General features: G+C 39.3%; 1 protein-coding gene across 7 annotated transcripts in view; it reads left to right on the top strand.

Moving 5' to 3' along the window:
- The window catches only part of LOC123763872 (arginine-glutamic acid dipeptide repeats protein), a 114,893-nt gene that overhangs the window by 28,742 nt on the left and 71,786 nt on the right, over window positions 1-14,365 (top strand). For 5 of the 7 annotated variants that reach the window (XM_069329962.1, XM_069329961.1, XM_069329958.1 and 2 more), the window contains exons 6-8: window positions 1,573-1,677; window positions 11,196-11,376; window positions 13,906-13,992. In XM_069329962.1, coding sequence (XP_069186063.1) covers window positions 1,573-1,677; window positions 11,196-11,376; window positions 13,906-13,992 — 373 coding nt within the window. The remainder of the gene's footprint in view (window positions 1-1,572; window positions 1,678-11,195; window positions 11,377-13,905; window positions 13,993-14,365) is intronic. The other 2 variants (XM_069329960.1, XM_069329959.1) reach the window with 2 other exon arrangements.

The following is a 14,365-nucleotide window of genomic DNA, read 5'->3' as shown; positions in this document are numbered from 1 at the left end:
GTTTTTAAGTTTTGATCCCATCTGAGTCCTTTTTATTGAATGTTGCTTATCTAATTGATTTTACTTTCAGAGATGGTCATGTTTGTTTAAATTTTTTGGAAGACAATACTGCACAGGGCTTTAAAAAAGAGATTTGTTGCTTCCTGAACCAGCTCTATGCTTAAAACTTTATTCCGAGTATTGTATTCTGCCAATCCTTAGTTAGGAATCTGGCTGTCTCATATAACTGGATTATTCGGTCAGTCATTTATTTCCCTAGTTTCAATATTATAGGAAGAAATCCTTGATGCAACCATTTAAGGTGCAGTGATTTGTCAGGGAAAATTATTTGCCATTACTGATGATTGGCCACCCAGCAAGTGTTTTGGCAGGAACTATTGAAGTTGACCTTGCAGTCCTTGACTGTAGTTTGGTCAGTTGCATAACATGAGGCTTTGCTCTCAATTCAGAGGGTTCCCCGTCACTCGTCTGTCAGGTGTTCTTCGTAGTTAATATTTCCTAGTTGTTTCCTAGTTTGAATCTTCAACATGAGTAAAACTAGTACAAGTCCTGTGCCAGATTGTTCACTTCCCACTAGTAAGCCTGTATAAAAAAAACTTATATAAATCATACCAACCTGTGTTCTGGATTACCGATTCACCAGGATTAATAATGGGTCTTAATACAGTACTATAATGCCAGCTAGGGACTATAATGAGTGCTTTACCAATGACTGTATGAGACATCCATTGATGAGCTGTTGTATGGCATCACCACAACAATTTAGAATCTCATTTACAAAAGCCTTTCTGTTTTTCAACTTGGTGTTGGTCCCTTTTAACTGCACCATATTTGAGACCCAAACCATCGTAGACTGCTGGGATAGCACGTGTGTGCACATACACACAAGTGTACAATGCTGATTATAACTTTTCATTAATTACCTCTGCTATGACATGCAGGTAATTATTGTATGTTGCTGAATATGGCCATGAGGCTTTAATTTTCTGACAATGCCTACATTTTGTTATCTAGAGTGATTACTATTTACTCCATCTCTCTCTCTCTCTCTCAAGATAATGGTGGATGCAATGTAAGATCATGAAGGATATAATACAGTTTTTCTTAGTCTATCTTTCTGCCCATTGTCATTGAGGGGTCTAAAATGGTGTCTGTATCACTGCTGGCAGGATGACTGCTATATTTCCACCTTCATAGGTGGAGCATCTGTATGACCTGCATTACCATATTCTTTGATTCCCCTACAAAAACAAAGGTATACTAGGTGGCAAATGAATTGCATGCATCGACTTGGCCACTCAACAACAATCACTGAGGCAGGAATTCAGGTAGTCATGGACACACAACTGTCAAAACAAGTATCCACTACCTGCTGTCCTGCTTTGGACACGGTAAGTAATGTCTCTGTTACCTCTTTGAGACTTTGTCTCCTGGTGAGTCACATTCAGCTCCCTCAGATTTAACAGTTTCTGGAGTTCTCCCCTCCATGGGCTTCAATAGATGATGCCAATCCAAAATTTTAAAATTTCTTTGACGTATTGTTCGAAGTCATGAATTCCTTCTCCATTACAGATACTCTTCTTCAAAGCCCAACAGTGCCTACGGGGCTTGACATACAGGAAGGAGTAACTGGGTTGAGCCTCCACCCTGATGCTGCCCTTGCACAAGATTGTGCAGGTGTGTTTATTGCCCTTCAATTACAAAGGCCCCATTCCCCTTGATTATAAATATGGTTTTGAAGAACCCACAAAAGTGGTAATGTCTGATGAACAGGAGAGTAAAGATTTTTCTCAGATGGAAATCTTAGATTTTCTCCTCCCATTTTGTTCCAAAGGTTTGATTTTAGCTTTACTTGGCAGGTACAGGTATTTCAGAAGCCAGAGGGTTTGTTTTTAAAAACAGGACTATATATACTGTTTCCCAGGTTGAAATTTGTCAAAAACAGTTTTTTGCCAAAGGCCCTCATCTTGATTATAAATATATTTAACGAGGTGTTCCCTTGGGGCATTATTTCCATGTTCTCCCCCCATCCACGTGGATAGCAGAAAATGATCTTTGCCTTTTGTATTGCATTGTCAGGGGGCAGGTTTGGATATATTGACCATGGTTCTTTATGACTCCATTACTCAAGGATATTGTTTCCTGGAAGTTGAACATCTCTCTTGTTCCTTTTCCATTGGCACTAATCACAAGCAAGGTCAGAGTCTAACAGATTGGTGGATGTTATAAAAGCTGTGGTATCCAAAGAAGTCTTAGAACACAATATAGGTAAACTTCCTGATGGGTCAATATTCCCTTCATCTTATTTGTCTGTGGCAGTTGCCTTACTCAAACATTTTACTCCTATGCCGATGGATGCTATTTAGAATATACGTCTGCATGAATGTTAGTGGCAAGCTTAACTAGTGCAACAGAAGGGGGAGAGGAGGCCATTTGTCAGGGTTTAGACTACTAGAGGATTGTGGTTTGTGAGTGTGCTGGAATGGGAAGTTGTAAACCTGGTAACTGTGCTTGCCAAGTAGAGAACAAATGTTGAGGGGTAAAAGTAATGATTTTGAAACCTTAAAGTGCACTTTTCATCATATGCTGATTCCCCAGGGTAATGCTGTTACCATTATACAGTGGCCTCCTCCATTTACAAATTAAATCCGTTCCCAGAGACAGGTCGTAACTCAGAAATCCTTAACTTGAAGCGAATTTTCCCATAAGAAATAATGTAAATTGAATTAATCCATTCCACACTCCCAAAAATATTAACTTCAAAATACATTTCTTACATAATACACACACACATTTTGTACTCTAGTATGTACAAGTTATAGCTTATCTTTATTGATGACTCTTGTTGGCGTATGGAAGATGGTGAGGAGGGGGGTGGGGAGGAGGAGAGGTGTTAGTGTTTGGAAGGGGAGTCCCCTTTCATTATAAAATCAGGCAGTGATGACTTCACTGGAATATACTCTCCTAAGTTTTGCCTGCATACCACTAGGACGTGGTTGTGGTTTTTCTCACCAAGAACTTTTCCATAGAGACTTGTTTTCCCCTACATTTTAACATTTGTCTGTAGTGAGGCATCACAGTATCATTGAAAAGGTTAAGGCAACGGCCTTCTGCAGCTTGATTTGGGCGAGTCGTTTCAACAAAACTTTGCACTTCTTCCCATACTGCACACCACTTCTTAAGTGTTGAGGAACCCATGGCATGGTATATAATAATTAATTTTATGTTTAGAAAGCAAAAAAGCTGTAAAACAATGAAATTTTTTACAAAGAATTCAATCGCGATCATCACTAATTGGGCGGTCTGGTAAACTGAAGCGGGGTCGCCCATGCCACCAGGAACCACGCACTCTGTCGACCCATTCATGTATCAACAAAGTCGCAAGTCAAGGCAAAGGTCGTAAGTCGAGTCGAATTTTCCGATGAAATTGGGGTCGTAAATCAAAAAATTCGTAAATTGAGGTTCCACTGTATGTTCATTTTAGATGTCTCGTTTTTATGCCCGTGATAGTAACTTTATATGGATATGGTGATCTGTACATAGATCAATGAAATAAATCTTGCTATTGTTTCATGATTGCTTACATGCTTTGTAAGCAATAATGAAAATGCTTTGGCAGTTATCATCACAATTGTTACTATGCCAGTGTGGTAATCATCAGGATATAAAATTCTATTATAATTATATGATTTGCAAACCAATTATGTTAATATGGCTTTTCTGTGGAGAGCCCCTTCGGCTTCCCGGAGCTATACCGGGCTGATGTGTATATATTAGACCATGGCAACAGTCAATCGAAGGAGTTCTAAGCTTACCGGGGACTAGAGCCAAAACCTGGTCCTCTCAAGAGAGGCACAAGCAGCAATGGCCTAAAGACACCCCTGTGTAATTGGGACCAGTCTTCGTCTGCCATCTATCAGGTTAGGCACCCAGAAAGGTAGGAATTTCAAAACAAATTACTGCTGGCCAAAAAATTGCAAACCGAAAGCCGAAAAAGCAAACAGAACTCCCCAATCAAAAATTTGGAAACAAACATGACGTCATTACAACTGCCGCGCATTTGTCTGTGCAACCCTCCCCTTCCCGGGAGGGGGGGGATTGCGCAGACGGATGGAGGTCCCAGACCTCCACGCCGGCAACTCTACCCAGTTCAGAGGGTGTTGTGATGTTGAACAGTCGATCGCTCTGGCTCCACTCTTTGCACAGTGCTGCAGTGCAGTGTTGTTGCTCTGTATTGGTGGTGTGTGAGCGAGGGGTAATACAAGAATACTGGGGCTGCATGCACCTAGGGCTATCTTCCAAAGGTGCCCCGTAAGTACTGCCTTTGCGGCTTCAGGGTTATCTTCCACGAGCCGTTCAGGGGCAGCTACCTCCATGTGGTTCTGTCGCTGCTCGGTGATTGCCCGCCCAGGGGGGGTTCAGTTGGGGTGGTTCTTACTCATGTTTGCCCTTGGGTAGGAGGTAGTTTCGTCGCTGGCTGGGGCGCGAGGTACTGTGCAGCTGTCTGATATACGCATAGCGACCGGTTCTGTTCACCTGGAGATGTTGTGCTTTTGCGGGGTTTTTGTTTTGTTTTTGTTTTGTTTTGCCTAGCGGGGCTCTGCCAGGTGTCGCAATAGGACCACTAGTAGGTTTTTGGTGGCCCTCCACTAGGTCCCCGTGCTTGCACACGTTGCAGGGGTTCAGCTTATAGTTTGTTTGCTTGGTAGCTCTAGGATAACCAGTTAGCAGGACCTAGCCTGGGCTTCTCTTAGCAGTCTGCCTAAGGGCCCTGGAAACCCCCATTGGTTCTCAGTGGTCCAATGTAGGAGACCTCCAAGTTCCACCTCGCCTTGTGCGAGTTGGAAGATTGCTCTGTTCCCCTGTCTCAGGGTGACACTGTCTGCCTCTGCCTTGCCGCCTGTCATAGGTGTCAGTGAAACCTATGACCCGGAGTCCTGCGAGTGGTGTTCTTTGCTTGTACTCCAATTCACCCTGTCCACTGAGACTGATATTCGGGTGCAGGCAGCTTTAGCGTTGCATGCAAAGTTTGGGTTGCAGCAATGTGCGAGGTTGGTTGCCTTTCCAGATGCCCCGCAGCTGCCCCACTGAATTATACTGGTAGTGAGACGCGGGTGGCTTCGGGGATTGCCCCCTTCCAGATTGACAGTAGAGGCATTCGAGCCTGGTCCTCCTGCCGGAGCTTTTGGGCCACTTCAGCGGGCCCCCCCTTCATCCCTTCTTTTCCAGTGGACTCTTTTTCTCCAAAGGCAGAGGGTTTGGAGGACAGCTCCAATTCGGCTTCAGATCTCAACCAGGTATCAACCAGCTCGGCCCTGGGTCCTGAGGTGGAGGATTCCGGGGCTGAGGAGGAGTTGATTTTGGGGGGGGGCCTGGGCCCCCACTGGTCCCTGCTTGGGTGTTTGGTACCCTCGGTGCAGGGCTTGTTGTTACAGGGGGAGGGGTTTTCCTATCCCCCTCCCTGTACGATTTTGTTAAGAGTTCAACTCCTCCGGCTCCTCAGGAGCCGGTCGGCCGAGCGGACAGCATGCTGGACTTGTGATCCTGTGGTCCCAGGTTCGATCCCAGGCACCGGCGAGAAACAATGGGCAGATATCCTTGTTGAATATCCTGACTTCCAGGACGAGCGTGTGTCTTGCTTTCCGACCATCCCTCGTGGTCACTTGTCCTTCGATAGAATTCTTGGTGAATCGGATACTTTTGATATCATTTGCCTTATGTGTTTCTGTTCTCATTTTGGCATCCTTGGTGATATTTAGTGCCCTCTGATTATTCTGCACATTTGATGATGCTACATAGGCTTCCTGGTTTGGTGCCTTCTTTAGATAATTACTTACTTGAATTGATATCATGCATTATCTATACTGTACTAAGAGCCTGTCATAATGTTTAGGCAACACATTGGTGTTTCTGGCCTCAGTTGTAGGAGCATTCTGCATTAATTAACAGCCAATTAATGCACAACTATATTCTATCCACTTCAAGACTCCGTACCAATATAGAAGCATCAAGAGGAGTATAGGCCAATAGGCCCTTTGCAGTTACTTCCATTCTTCCCTTTCACTTAGCCAATTTATACCCATTGAACCGTGTTCTGTCTTGTGTTGGTCAAAAGTATGTTCACCTCATCCAAAACTGTTTCAACATATCACCTCACCCAAATGCGAGTATATAAGACAAGCTGTTTAGCGTTAGAATTAGTAAAACTCAGTTAAATGTTTTCAGGTTACAGTTGTGTGTGTGTAAACTAAAGTCTTTGAAAATGTAATACGTTATTACGAAACGCGTTCAAGCATTGTCAGACTAGAAATAAAAATGAATTTTGGAGAATTGATTTTTCAATTACCAACAACATTAAAAAAAAAACATAAGAAATATTGAGAAAATTTGTTAGAATTATTAATCTTACTTTTTCGGTCATATTTAACAACATATGTTTAGAAGAAAGACTGCTACCAAAATATACTAATATATATATACATATATGTATGTATGTATGTATGTAGTACCTAGTAGCCAGAACGTCGTACTCGGCCTGCTATGCAAGGCCCAATTTGCCTAATAAGCCAAGTTTTCCTGAATTAATATATTTTCTCTTAATTTTTTTCTTATGAAATGATAAAGCTACCCATTTCATTATGTATGAGGTCAATTTTTTGTTAATTGGAGTTTAAATTAACGTAGATATATGACCGAACCTAACCAACCCTACCTAACCTAACCTAACCTATCTTTATAGGTTAGGTTAGGTAGCCGAAAACGTTAGGTTAGGTTAGGTTAGGTAGGTTAGGTTGTCGAAAAAACATTAATTCATGAAAACTTGGCTTATTAGGCAAATCGGGCCTTGCATAGTAAGCTGAGAAGTGAGTTCTGGCTACTAGGTACGACATATATATATATATATATATATATATATATATATATATATATATATATATATATATATATATATATATATATATATATATATATATATATATATATATATATATATATATATTAGTATATTTTGGTAGCAGTCTTTCCTGTAGACATATATTATTAAATATGACCGAAAAAGTAAGATTAATAATTTTAACACGAATTTTCTCAATCTTTCGTACATTATGCTTCACTGTTGGAGGTAAATCAAAAATCACTTCTCCAAAATTCATTTTTATTTCTAGTCTGACGCGACACGGGCGCGTTTCGTAAAACTTATTACATTTTCAAAGACTTCACAAATACACAACTGATTAGAACTTGCGTTTCCCTGATTTTATATCTACATTTGAGTGAGGTGGGAAGGGTGATGTGGCATTACATTTGAGTGAGGTGGGAAGGATGATGTGGCATTAACACAAGACAGAACACTAGAGGATATTAATAGGGTATTAAAAGTATCAACACAAGACAGAACAGAAACAATGGGTATTGAATAGAAGTGTTTGTAGAAAGCCTATTGGTCCATATTTCTTGATGCTTCTATATTGGAGCGGAGTCTTGAGGTGGGTAGAATATAGTTGTGCAATAATTGGCTATTGATTGCTGGTGTTGACTTCTTGATGTGTAGTGCCTCGCAAACGTCAAGCCGCAAACGCCTCGCAAAACGTCAAGCCGCAAACGTCCTCTAGTGTTCTGTCTTGTGTTAATGCCACATCATCCTTCCCACCTCACTCAAATGTAATGCCACATCACCCTTCCCACCTCACTCAAATGTAGATATAAAATCAGGGAAACGCAAGTTCTAATCAGTTGTGTATTTGTGAAGTCTTTGAAAATGTAATAAGTTTTACGAAACGCGCCCGTGTCGCGTCAGACTAGAAATAAAAATGAATTTTGGAGAAGTGATTTTTGATTTACCTCCAACAGTGAAGCATAATGTACGAAAGATTGAGAAAATTCGTGTTAAAATTATTAATCTTACTTTTTCGGTCATATTTAATAATATATATATATATATATATATATATATAATGTCGTACCTAGTAGCCAGAACTCACTTCTCAGCCTACTATGCAAGGCCCGATTTGCCTAATAAGCCAAGTTTTCATGAATTAATTGCTTTTCGACTACCTAACCAACCTAACCTAACCTAACCTAACTTTTTCGGCTACCTAACCTAACCTAACCTATAAAGATAGGTTAGGTTAGGTTAGGTAGGGTTGGTTAGGTTCGGTCATATATCTACGTTAATTTTAACTCCAATAAAACAAAATTGACCTCTTACACAATGAAATGGGTTGCTCTATCATTTCATGAGAAAAAAATTAGAGAAAATATATTAATTCATGAAAACTTGGCTTATTAGGCAAATCGGGCCTTGCATTGTAGGCTGAGAAGTGAGTTCTGGCTACTAGGTACGACATATATATATATATATATATATATATATATATATATATATATATATATATATATATATGTCGTACCTAATAGCCAGAACGCGCTTCTCAGCCTACTATTCAAGGCCCGATTTGCCTAATAAGCCAAGTTTTCATGAATTAATGTTTTTTCGTCTACCTAAACTACCTAACCTAACCTAACCTAGTTTTTTTTGGCTACCTAACCTAACCTTACCTATAAATATAGGTTAGGTTAGGTTAGGTAGGGTTGGTTAGGTTCTGTCATATATCTACGTTAATTTTAACTGCAATAAAAAAAAATTGACCTCATACATAGAGAAATGGGTAGCTTTATCATTTCATAAGAAAAAAATTATAGTAAATATATTAATTCAAGAAAACTTGGCTTATTAGGCAAATTGGGCCTTGAATAGTAGTCTGAGAAGTGAGTTCTGGCTACTAGGTACGACATATATATATATATATATATATATATATATATATATATATATATATATATATATATATATATATATATATATATATATATATATATATATATATATATATATATATATATATACACACACACACACACACACACACACACACACACACACACACACACACACACACACACACACACACACACACACACACACACACACACACACACACACACACACACACACACACACACACACACACACACACACACACACACACACACACACACACACACACACACACACACACACACACACACACACACACACACACACACACACACACACACACACACACACACACACACACACACACACACACACACACACACACACACACACACACACACACACACACACACACACACACACACACACACACACACACACACACACACACACACACACACACACACACACACACACACACATACATACATACATACACAAATAATGTGTGTGTGTGTCGTACCTAGTACCCAGAACGCACTTCTCAGCCAACAATGCAAGGCCCGATTTACCTAATAAGCCAAGTTTTACTGAATTAATATATTTTTTCTAATTTTTTTCTTATGAAATGACAGTCATTAAAAAAATTAGTCATTAAAATTAATTAGTCATTAAAAATTAAAAAATTAGTCATTAAAATTATAAATAAATTTTCAGTTTCTCTTATTAAATAGTAGCATTAGCTGAAAATGCTTCCCTTAGGCTGCCTCCCACCCTTTCTCAGTTGCACTTTTCACTAGAAATGTCATTTTTATTAAAAAAAATGTACTATAGTATGTATATAATTTATTTAGGTATTATATTATGCTATTTAAACTTGTTATAAATAAAATGTTGTATACATGTGACAGTTTGTACACTTAGAATTTTTATTGATTCTATTTTAAAATTATTTCTGGGGGAGCCCCATTGGCTCCCCAGAGCAAACCGGCTCATATGAATGTGTTAGACCCTGGCATCGGTCATTGCACATAGTTCTAGGCCTACTGGGGACCACAAGCCATCCTCTTCTGGCAAAGGATGAATCAGCAGGCTTCTGGAGGGGTTCTTAGGTTATTGATGCTTGGCTGATTGGGTTGGGTATGCATCATTTATCGTTTGGTGGCAGCGATTCGTCGCTCCCTGCGTGCAGGTGCCTCGGCTTCTGAGGAAGCTCTTTGGGTTCATCTAGTCTCCTTGATCCCCTGTTCAAAGGCTCGTGTTTCTCAGGTTGTCTGCAGTGTCAAGGCTAGCCAATCTGTGGTCTATCCCTGGGGTCGTGATGTTTGGAAATATGCCACACTCTGCAGTCTTCTCTAATGTGTCTTGGGCTGATATTCAGGCTCAGGGGTTTTGTCAGACTAACAGGCTATGGCAACTAGGTATTTAGTCCTCTTCGGTCCTGTATTGCCATGGATCGTGTTTCCCGTCCATTAGTCTAAGCTTTGACTTTGTGCTTGCTGCCTCTCCTCCTCTCTGGCAGGTCCTTTTAATTTTTCTATGGTTATTTAGGTATGGAGATCCACCAAGGGGGCTCCTCATGAAACTCAGCATTGAATGTAATGAAAAACCTCTTGTAGAGCCTTGGTGGCTCCCTGTCTCCCTCCCTCCATTCCATGATTATCGTTTTGTGGTGATGTTTATCACCACAACTAATCTGATAGCTGATGGACTTAGTGGTGGGCCGTCTGGCGGTGGCATTCGATACCTTCGGGTTTTAGCTAGTTTTGTGAGTTTTCTTTTGTTTATTTGTTTTGTTTGGAGAGTTATTTGGCATTTTAGTAGTTTTTGAGTCTTGTTAACCCAGCAGTTGTTTGAAAAGCTTTGCTGACTTTCTGGAAGCTTTCTCTGTGAAATGGTAGCATGTCATTTTCTTCCTGCTCTTTGTTTGAAGGGGTCAGGTTTTGGCTTTTGATTCCTGGTAGACTAAATGGACTCGTGCAACTAATGTGACTGGTAGATTGAAGCATTCTCAGCAAGGGAATGAGAAAGAGTGTGTGCATGTGTAAGCGAGTATGTGAGTGAAAACTCCAGACAATTGTGAATAAAGTAAAAATATTGCCAAATTCAATGATTTTTAGTTCAAATCACAAAAATGAGATTTCAGCTTACTTTGATCAAGTGGGTGCTGTGACTAATTTTGAGCAAAATTTTAGATTAATAAATTTAAAAGGAGTTCAGATACTCTTGATATTTGTGCTTACCTAGCTGTGACTTTTTTTTTTTTTTTTTTTTTTTTTTTTTTTTTTTTTTTTTTGTGTGTGTGTGTCCTAAGTCCTAAGCATTGATATAAGTTTAGTGCTGTGCATACAGTATATATTATAAGATTAATGTTCTGCACTGCTAAAGTGATTTATTTCTGTTTTGGCTTTTTCAGACAATAAATCGTTGGTAACAGATGATCCAGTGATAAAATCAAGAGAACTTTTCATCTCCGATGCTACAGATACGTACCCTGTGTCTGTCCTTAGAGGCTTGTGTCGCGTGGATCATTATTCAGATATTCATTCTGTTAGAGATTTTATGCCTGAAGATAATGCCTTCTTTTATATTCTTGGGTAAGTAAATTATTATTTCAGTATTGGAACCTTCAGTGGGTTCCTCGAGCTATAGGCACTGATTCATAAGGGGCTGATTTCAACGATCCTGCATTAAATGACTTTTAATGGCCTGCCAAAGCCGCAGGACCAGAATCTGGGGTTCTCACATAGGTGAGAGAAGCGTAGGGACTCAAAACTTACTACATCAAAGTGAACCACAAAGTTATAACATGACTTTAAAATATTTAACACTCCCTGTTCTTTCTGATGTGCAGGCTGGTACCCAATACTATACTATCACTGTGCATCATTTGGCATTAACATAACCTCTCTTGTCAATCTTATTTCCTTGGTCCCTTATTCTAAGACTTCTCGTCTAGGTCATTTGAAGGATTGTCCACCTTAATATGCCTGATGTGTATTCCCATACCCTTGATGTAGAGAAGGATATGGCTTTTTGCAAAACATTGGGATAATATATCTATAGCTACTAAACTGGGTCAGGAATTTTGGAGATACAACTGGATCTCAGCCACTCATTACCTTTTAAATGTTCTGCGTTTGAACTGTGCTTGTTTTGTACTTGGGCGGTTAACTAAATGCTGATGTTCCTCTTTCCCTTGTGCTATTATATCTGTTACCTTGGATAAGCCCTGCATATTTTCTGTTATTTATAATGCGTTCTTTTTCGTAAAATCATTTACTTCTGTTGAGGCACTGAGGTGAGAGGTCAGGGAAGACAAAATATGGACTGTTGTACCCTCCCCCCATCCCCAATAAACAAAGGGTTCTTGTTTTGTACTATTGGATTCTAAGGGAGATAACAAATATGAAAGGAAATAACTGTAAACCTAACCTAGCTTGTCTTGGATGTAAATAAACAATCTTAGGCCTAATATACCTTAGTTAATATAGTCTTATAATAACCTTATAACCTAATATAACCTTAGTTCTAATTTAATACATATATGTACCATACTAGGCCTAGGAAAATTTTGGTTTAGTTGTTGATTTCTGAAGCCCTCTATAAAATGAATAGTACTAGACGGGGACTTTATTTTTGGGTGTAACCATTGGTATTCTGTACTTCCATCTATAATAACTATAGGTACTCTTAATTTTGCATGTCAGGTTGTGAATGTGATTAAGTGCCACCTACGTTGCAATTCCTTGGTGGCTTCCTGTTCCTGCCCTTTTGTTTCATTCTTTCCTATGTGGTTGGGATTTTGGATTCGTGGTGTTTAAATGTGTAACAAGCCGGCAAACTTTTGTGACCTTGGCTGCCACCTATTAACATGTTTTCTATTTGTTTTGCTTGTGGGTTGTAGTGGGTATTATATGTTTTAAGGTTAAGTTATAACTTAGTGTTTGACCTTGGTGTTAGAATGTTGTCAAATCCTATGCTTTTCTTGCCACCGAGAACTCCAGATTCTGGTCTTGTGGGTTCGGTAGACCTTCTATAGTGATCCAATGCACAAATGTTAATAGCAGCTCTAATAATTTAGTACCTATCACTCTGGGGAACTACTGAGGGTTCTGCAAAGACAGGGTTATTTCATTACACCCAGTACAGTACTATTCTTTAATATTAATTTTGTGTGTATATGTTTGTGCATAAGTGCATGTGTGTACTGTGTGTGTTTGTGTTGGTGTGTATAATTACCTAAGTGTAGTTGTCTCCTTCATGGTGGGGGATGTGTCGGGATGGGGGGTTGGATTGGCATGGATGTGTGTGCGTTCAGTATGATTATTTTTTAAGAGATATACTGTAATTTAATTTAACATGGAACTTGTTTGATTATTAACTATGTATATGTAAATTTATCATTTTCTGTGCTACTTATTCTGAGTTTATAATAAGAAATTGTTTTCCTTATATTGATTTTTTGTATACTAATTATCAAAGATGGACTCCTGATTTTTAAGATTTTTTGAAAGCTTATTTTTGAGTGGTGATAATGGGAATAAATGGAAGGAGAGAAGGGGAAAAGGTAGAGAGAAGATTAGGTAGTGTGTGGGAATTTGTAGATGGAAGCCCAGGAAGAGACTTTGGGAATGGGTGAAGGTAAGATCAGGGAGCAAGGGGGAGAAATGGGTGTTGAAAGATCAGGAATAGGTGGGAATGAGTGGAAGGAAGATTAGGGAGAGGTGAGGGAATAGTTGGAGGAAAGATTACTGTAGGCAGTGAGGAATGGGTTGTGGGAGAGTCGAAGGAGAAAATGAGGGAATAGGTGCATGAAAATATATTAACTGCATGTGGATTTGTAATAATAAATGATGTGGCTATTAACTATTTTTCTAGTTACTTGTTGGGGGTGAGATTTAGCTCTTGGGCTCCATACCACAGTCTCCACTTGCTGATTGCAACCTGCCTACCTACCTTGTGATGGTTCCAGGGTATTTCACCTTCTCTAATAGCCTGGTCACTGGCCTGGCCTCCTGGGAGTCTCTACACACATTGTGTTAATTATACACGTGTTTGACCAAATTATACTGAATTTGAAGTAGCTGTGATACTTAACTACTAAAACAGCATTTATGTTTCAGATATAATCCTGAGACACGGAGATTAGCCTCAACACAGGGAGAAATACGAGTAGGTCCATCACATCAGGCCAAGCTTCCTGAATATAGGTAATGAATTACATTTATGGGAAAGTAAGGCACTCCATGAAAAGTGGCAGTGGAGAGAGAGCATTTTGGAACTTAGTAGTTAATGACTTGGTGAAAAATAATTTCTGAATATATAGTATGCATGCGTGTGGGTCCCAAGGACAGTGGTAAATTCAATGTAGAAAGTTTGAAGTCTGTTTAGTTCTAAAAATTTGTAAGTTCCATAAATTTATGGTATGCATACCTTTGTATAATTATGCCTTGGTTATTTTTTTTATTGTTTAAATTTAATGATGTAAGCAAGCATTATGTACAGACTATAATAAATTAATTTTGCTTCTACTGTATATTTTATGATGGTCTGATGTGCAGATGTATAGGTATGCCTCTGAAA

The sequence above is a fragment of the Procambarus clarkii genome, chromosome 23 (genome assembly GCF_040958095.1).
Source record: "Procambarus clarkii isolate CNS0578487 chromosome 23, FALCON_Pclarkii_2.0, whole genome shotgun sequence".
NCBI classification, from domain to species: domain Eukaryota; kingdom Metazoa; phylum Arthropoda; class Malacostraca; order Decapoda; family Cambaridae; genus Procambarus; species Procambarus clarkii.
Note: the sequence above shows the minus strand (reverse complement) of the source record. Positions and strands in the feature narration are given on the sequence as shown.